This window comes from Cyprinus carpio, chromosome B25, assembly GCF_018340385.1.
Source record: "Cyprinus carpio isolate SPL01 chromosome B25, ASM1834038v1, whole genome shotgun sequence".
In the NCBI taxonomy this organism is placed as follows: domain Eukaryota; kingdom Metazoa; phylum Chordata; class Actinopteri; order Cypriniformes; family Cyprinidae; genus Cyprinus; species Cyprinus carpio.
Genome location: NC_056621.1, coordinates 4,261,550 through 4,269,083, shown reverse-complemented (window position 1 = coordinate 4,269,083; position 7,534 = coordinate 4,261,550). Strand labels below are relative to the sequence as shown.

Here is a 7,534-nt window from a genome sequence, read left to right as displayed (position 1 = left end):
TTTTTTTTACAACTAGAAACCATTATTTAAAAAAAAATGCATCAAATTTGAAATGTAACGCAGGGAATTCGAGGAATGTCAATATACAGTTATTCACTGTAAATTTTATATATAAAAAAACACTTCCGAAAACGGTATAAATTACATGTAGTTCTCATTTTGCAGTTTTTCACCATATATAGTAGGGGAACTTACGTTAACCATTTAACAGTTTTTTACTGTAGCATTTTTTATAGTCTTTTACCGTTAAATTCATTATCATTTTTATAACTCTATTACCAGTTTCATGTCTTTGTCCTTTTTTCCTCTTGACACGTCTGTTTGTATCTTGAAATAGCGTTTAATAGAGCAACAGTATTATGCTTATGCATCTTAATTTTACCTTAGGAACTCACTTGTTGAAAGAAGATGAATTATATAAAGTTCCAAGATGACATTGTGTATGTGACATCTGTAAGTACAAGCTAAGACTGATGAGTATTTTTTTTTTCTGTGAATCTATATGTATCCAAAGACAACTTCCTTTTTTATCTACTGCTGTTTCTATTGGCCTGTGTAAATTAATAATAATTGAATAATCGTTTAAAATGTTATTTTTAATTGAACACTTTTTATTGATATTTAATTTGTAGCACAAACAGTTTTATTATTTAGTATTTAGTAACTCCTTTCCTAATTTCCACAATGTTCCTGTTCATCCAAAACCTTTCTCTTGACCACCACTCTACATTACCACAGATTATAAACTGCTTTTGGAATCATAAATATAATTTTAAAAAAAATGCATATTCACATGAAATCTTAAAATTGGTTCAATGTTTAAGTTGTAATTGTTATCTCGCGTGGCATGTCTGTATTCCTTCAACCCAGTCTTGATGTGCTGCTTTGTGAGTTAGTAAAAAAATGCATTTAACTTAGAAAATTTAAAAATGCGAAACAGGTGTATTCAAGTGATTTTGTTTTATTTTATATTTCAAAATATATAAAACTGCCTTTTATATATTGTAAACACATCACACCATTGACCTCTATAATGTTTGATAAACTCTTGATTATGCATGACGCAAACATTTAGTTAGGGACGGAAAAAAGGCTGAAACCAGTTTCCAGGAACCTGCCCCGTGAATCTCAGACAGTCCTCCTCATTTTAAAAACGCCCCGCACGCGTGTCTGCGTTCACTCGCGCTCTCATCCTCAGCTTTCATTCATACAGTATTATCATCAATGGTTGCGCTCTCTTTCATGTGCATGCACTGATACTCTCATCACTCATGAATATTTCTGAGAGCAGAGCGGGTCTCGGCACAGTGCTGCCTCTCACTAGTTTCGAGAACGTGCTTTTGTTTCTCTTTAATATAATTCTCGCCACCGCCATTGTTTTTGTCAACGCGTCCGTGTTTATCGCCATCGTGATAAGCCGATCACTGCGGAACGAGAACCGCTTCATGTACATGCTCAGCACGTGTCTCAGCGACATATGCACGGGCGTCACGTATTATTATGCGGGAGTTATGAATGTACGCGATTATTATGACTCCCCAACTCGCACTTTCTTTCTCGCTTACAGTTTTATGGGTCTGTCCTATATAGCGATTTTGGTCGCCCAAGCAGACCGCTACCACGCGGTCTCAGCGCCTTTCAAATACTCGCAGCGCATGACTCGAAACAGAACCCTGCTGGTGATTCTGGGCTACTGGGTTTATTCTTTTTTTATAGTGGCTGTTAATAATTTGGTGCCTATAGGTGTTGCTATAAGAGTGACGTTCCTTGCTGCTTTTGTGAGTAACTTTTTCACCGTCATTATCATGATTGGGCTGAACTTCAGACTGTTCTTCATTGCCAAATTTCAGCTAGGACGCGAACCGCCGAGCGAGGAACGCGACAACAAGCGCGCGTCCATTTATCTCATCATAATAGTAGCCGTGTGTTTTCTGATCGCGTGGTTGCCCCTTTTTCTTTCTGTTATTGTGTGTAATTTTGCGGGGTCTTCATGCTATTCATTCAAAAATGAGGGCACAGACCCCCTGCGCATTTTGGCGCGTCTCAATGCAGTCACCACTCCTTTACTGTACATCAGAGGCTGTACTCCACTCAGGAGCACCATAATGATTAAAGTCTGGAGAATACCATGCTGCAAGAGTAAAGGGTAAATCTATCACACACTCACATGTGCACTTTGTCATAGACAATATGAAATAAGATAAATTTATAAGCCTGAAAATAAATGCAATCTTTGGAAACTCTTTCTATAGTAATCAGCTATATCTGTATATATTGATAAATTAAATCCTTATCCAGTAATGATGAATGGGTCATGAAATTCTTATGACCCATTCATCATTACTGGATGAAGTCATTAAAAAGTCATGAAATTTCCAGGGATGTTGTGCTGGTCTGCAGATTGAAATCTTTACGTTTGTAAGTCAATGAAATCCAGACCTACCAACATGAGACATATGGCAGGGCATTTGTTGGTTTTGCCCAGTAAATTCCTCTTTTTTTTCTATCCATGCATCCATTTTCCAACCCGCTTTATCCTCTGAAGGGTCACGGGAGGCTGGAGCCTTTCCCAGCATCTCGGGCCACAGTCAGGGTATCCTGAACAGATCACACACACACACACAGAGAGAGAGAACTGCAAGCAATTTTACAGTATCCAATTCACCTGTGCTGCATGTCTTTGGATTGTGGGGAAAACCCGTGCAGACACACAGTGAACATGTAAACACACAGAAAGAAAGGCCTTTCACTGAATCAATGTGACACCCACTTCTTTCCTGATTTTCCTGGTTAATCTTATTCATAGTAGTGAATGTATTTTCTCCCATACTTTTTCTCTTCCAGATTTAACCTTTCATATTTTCTCTGTTGCAATCTTAGACATATTATGGCAAAAGCTGCTTTATCTTTTCTCAGAGTGAAGCCACAGAATATGGAGAAGACTGTAAACAAGATGTAGCATGGATGTGACAAACTTCGAGTGACATGACTTTTTAAATTAAAGAGACTTCAAGAATTCACTGGCCAAAAGAAAAAAGTTATCATTTGGATTTAAATATGCAAATGCTTAAGAGTGAATGATTGTATCATTATTGCAGTCACTGATGTGTTTCTAGCATGATATATGGTTGACAACAATTATTTTAACCCAAACTGATGCGATGTGCAGCATTTTATTTCTTAAACAACTATGTTCGAAGATGTATTTAATGGCCATATTTTAGGATGATGATGCCAGGATTCAGTCGCTCAAACTGTAAAAGAATGGTTCAGGGTACATGAGGAATCATATTCACAAATGAATTGGCCACCACAGAGTCCTGAGCTCTACTGAAAGACTTTACAGAGTGGCTGTACATATTGACTTTCCCATTGTCAATACAAGATCTTGGAAATATGGAAATACATTTTGTGATGCTGCATAAGATTTTGAAAAAAATGTCAGAATAAATGCACGTGGTAGTCAAAGCTAAAGGCACTGCAGCAAAATATAAGAGTGCAGCAACATTTTTTTTTTTTTTTCGGCCAGGCAGTGTATATTTAAATATTCAGTAAACATCTGTGAATCTAAAACACACAAGTTAAAGCTAACTCTATGAGCAGTTTCATGTCTGTCCTTTTCCCACTTGTCTTGACATGTTTTTATCTTGAAATAGCATTTAATAGGGCAAATGTATTATTGCTTATGCATCTTAATTCTACTTTCTTAAGAAGTAACTTGTTGAAAATATGAAGTGCCAAGATGACATTGTGTATATGACATCTGTATGTAGCCCTACAAGCTATGACTGATGAGTGACTTCTTTTCTGTAGTAGGCTATGTGTCCAAAAAACAACTTACTTTTTTATCCACTGTTGTTTTTTATTAGTTTGTGTAAATTAAAGTTTGATAATCATTAAAAATATATATATATATTAATCACTTTTTATTTTTAAATTGTCCTGCGAATACTTTTATTATTTAGGCTAATATATAACTGTTTTCCTAATTTCCATAATGTTTCTGTTCGTTAAACACCTTTTAAACACCACCCTGCATTTGCCTCAAATTATAAATTGCCTTCTGAAATCTCAAAAATAAAATGTATATGCACATGAAATCTTAAAATTAGTGCAATGTTTAAGTTGCACATGTTATTTACTGTATGTCTGTATTCCTTCAACCCTACACATAATAGTGTGCTGCTTTTTTGAATAAAAATATAAACCCAAATACTTTCCTTGAACCTTAAATAAGCCAACCTGAGTTGCTACACTAAATTTATTTTCAAAAAAGTTTTCAAACATATTTTTCAGAGTTATTGATTTTTTTTAATCCAAATATAATTCCCGATATTTGAATCATGAATATTAAGTATTTTAAAACGAGATGACTAGAGAGATGCACTGATCGACCGGCCAGGGACCGGAATTAGCCGATTTTGACCAGGGCCGGATTGGGACAAAATACAGAACACACCCACCCACACACCCCAGCTTACCATATTCGTCGCAGCGACGTACCAAATAACGTTCCAGCGACGTAACTTTGTGATTCCCATATCCGTCGTGGCGACGTTATAGTGGAACGTCGCTGGAACATGAAGAGTACGTCCTAACGACCAAACTGGCACGTTGTGAGGACGTTACGATAAAGTACCATATTGGTCGCAGCGACGTACCATATAACGTTCCAGCAATGTAACTTTGTGATTCCCAGATCCGTCGTGGCGACGTTATAGTGGAACGTCGCTGGAACGTGATGAGTACGTCCTAACGACCAAACTGGCACATTGTGAGGACGTTACATTACCGGATCATATTGGTCGCAGCAATGTACCAATGTCCTAACGACCAAAATACCACGTCCACATTTATTTTTAATATTTTCACCTCTCCATTACCTTGAAATACATAAAGAACTAATAAACTCAATCCATCTCTGGTGCAAAAAATAAACCTTATGAAATCTAATTCATAGTAAATACATTACATACATGCAATGCAAACCAATACAAAAACGTTAAATTCTAATCGAAAATAGACAAAATCACACTGCATTCATTCACAAATCAACATTTATTAAGCACTACTTTCTAAAAATACTAAGCCAAAACATTTTGAACATTGCACCTGTTCTTCAACCATGCAAGTTATGAGCACAGAAAACTGAACACATCAATTCATAGATTACACAATATAAACAATAGAAAATGTCTGTCTTAAGGATGGGGATAGTTAATAATGACGTTATCAGTGAAAATTATAAATAATTATCAGTACACTCATTGATACAACTCTACATAATTTGGTGCAAAAAATAAAGACATGATAAATAGATATGAAACAATTCAGCAGATACGGCACTTTTTTTCCAGAAAAAAAGTTAAATTGTTTCCTGAGCGTCATATATGAGGCATCTGGTATAAATGTCTGGTGGTGATGTGCTTTAATTACACGGCATGCAGAAAAAAAAAAGTAGGCTAAATCGTGCCACGATTTACTATTTCATTCCCTCGACTTGCTTAATCGTGTACACTATTTTATAAATCGAGAGAACAAATTAGTAAATTGAGCGGACGATTTAGCAAATCGATGAAATGTCAAAGTAATCGTGCACGTTTTTAGTACATTGAAGGAACGAATTAGTAAATCGTGGACACGATTTATTTATTTTTTTCTTGCATGTCTCACTATCAGAAAATAAACCTAAACAATATTGCAGTTACCAAAGAACCATAATTCTTGAGCTTCTCAGAAGATTAAAAAAAAAAAAACATTCATAAAGGGTAAAGATATGAAAAATGAAAAATATAGAGATTTCTAGCATCTCTCCTGTATTATTTTTCCCACCCCAAAAAAAACACAAACAGTTTAAGAAAATGAGCATATTGACTTTCTCAGGAGAATCTGTGAATACTCTGATAACGAACTGTGGAGAAGACTCTTTCAGTCAGTGCTGAGGAGGCAGAGTTAGGTGCTGGACAGCCGATAGAGAAGAGGAAGAGTGTCTTTCTTACCCCAGCAGCAGAAGACAGGCTCTTCTGAGGGAAGGACAGGAAGCTTGATGCAGTGTTTTGCTGTAGAACAAGGCTCCTTCTCAGCACCTGATCTTCTTCAGGAAAGAGTTCCTCTAGTGTAGAGTCAGAGACTCAGATTTCTTGCAAACTGGAATCTTTTAATACCATTTAGCATATTACTGTAGTCATGTTCATTGTTTTTATTATAACACATGGCAAGTTTATGAGAAAATTGTTAAACATGTTCTTCCTCCTCTTCTTCATCCTGAGCCTGCATTGTCAATATCCTTCTCTGGCAGCTGAAAGGGAGGATCATCTTGTTAATGTTGCTTATGTATGTACACAACCAGTCAAAAATCTGGAATCTTTTCTTTATGGCTTTCAAGAGAAGTCTCTTCTGCTCACCAAGGCTAAATTTATTTGATCAAAATTACACAAAAAAGTAATATTGTAAAAAAAAAAAAATGTAAATAACAGTTTTCATACTCTTTTTCGAATATACTTTAAAATGTATTTATTGAAATAATTATGAGGCAAAGCTGAATTTTTTCAGTAACTTTACTCCAGTCTTCAGTGTCACATGATCTCTTTCATATACTGATTTGCTGCTCAGGAAACATTGCTGATTATCATCAATCAGTGCATTTACATGCACCTAATCGCATTATTGCCGCTATGATCAAAGGGTGCATCTGAAAATATTGGGTAGCACAACTGTTTTCAACATTGATAATAATCAGAAAAATTTCTTGAGCAGTAAATATTAGAATGATTTCTGAAGATCACGTGGCACTGAAGACTGGAGTAATAACTGCTGAAAATATAGCTGTGCATTATAGAAATAAATTATACTTTAAAATATATTTAAAACTTTTGACCAGCTGTGTACATTGCTACATTTAAATGAAAACACAACTTGTAATAAACAATGCACACATTCTCAAAGAACTTACATTCTGGTGATTACTTCCTTCCCTCACTGCTGTCTTCTTCAGTCGTTCCCAGACCTCCTTATTTTTCACCTTTCCCTCAAATCTACACAAACAAACAAATAATTTTATAGACAATTTGGATAAGTCACGAATTGCAGTAGGTTATATAATCACAATACTCAATTATGGCAATATATATTGAATCGCCACACAAGTATCGAGATAGTATTGAATCGGCAGATTAACGTGTCATCCCAACTCTAGTTACTACAGTCAAAACAATGAAACTCTCTTCAAGAGCGCACAATAACTGAGATTTAAAACTGTTAAAAGAAAAGGCTCAAAATATTGCACACATATAATACAGAACATCAATATCTCTTCCCTTGGTGTTTTGAACATTTATATGAGTAATGCTGCATGCTGTGACTCTGTGTTGCTTCAAGCGCATCATTCTGCGCACTGGTTGTGTATAAGCACTGTGTGCTGTATAGGAGCCATACCCTTTCGTATTATAATACTTTAGCACAATGAAAGATTATTATGTCTTTCTTGTTCTGTCCCATCTATCACATGTTGCTGCCTTCATTACTGTGCTATACA

At 35.7% G+C, this 7,534-nt stretch overlaps 1 protein-coding gene and 1 long non-coding RNA gene across 2 annotated transcripts; one reads left to right on the top strand and one right to left on the bottom strand.

The window, feature by feature from the left end:
- Window positions 1–951: 951 nt before the first annotated feature.
- LOC109066606 (D(5)-like dopamine receptor) lies at window positions 952–3,043 on the top strand. Its single transcript, XM_042753365.1, has 2 exons — window positions 952–2,146; window positions 2,917–3,043. The coding sequence occupies exons 1-2, from the start codon at window positions 1,272–1,274 to the stop codon at window positions 2,957–2,959; spliced, it is 918 nt and encodes a 305-aa protein (XP_042609299.1). The 5' UTR covers window positions 952–1,271; the 3' UTR covers window positions 2,960–3,043.
- Window positions 3,044–5,039: 1,996 nt separating this feature from the next.
- On the bottom strand, window positions 5,040–7,038 carry LOC122142402. Its single transcript, XR_006158574.1, has 2 exons — window positions 6,953–7,038; window positions 5,040–6,298 (listed from the first exon to the last, which is right to left on the bottom strand). It is a non-coding gene; the product is annotated as an uncharacterized LOC122142402 (long non-coding RNA).
- Window positions 7,039–7,534: the final 496 nt, after the last annotated feature.

Coding starts and splice junctions, on each gene's coding strand:
- LOC109066606 (XM_042753365.1), top strand. CDS start 1,272: ATGAATATTTCTGAGAGCAGAGCGGGTCTCGGCACAGTGCTGCCTCTC. Junction 2,147..2,916: donor CCATGCTGCAAGAGTAAAGG/GTAAATCTATCA, acceptor ATCTTTTCTCAG/AGTGAAGCCACAGAATATGG.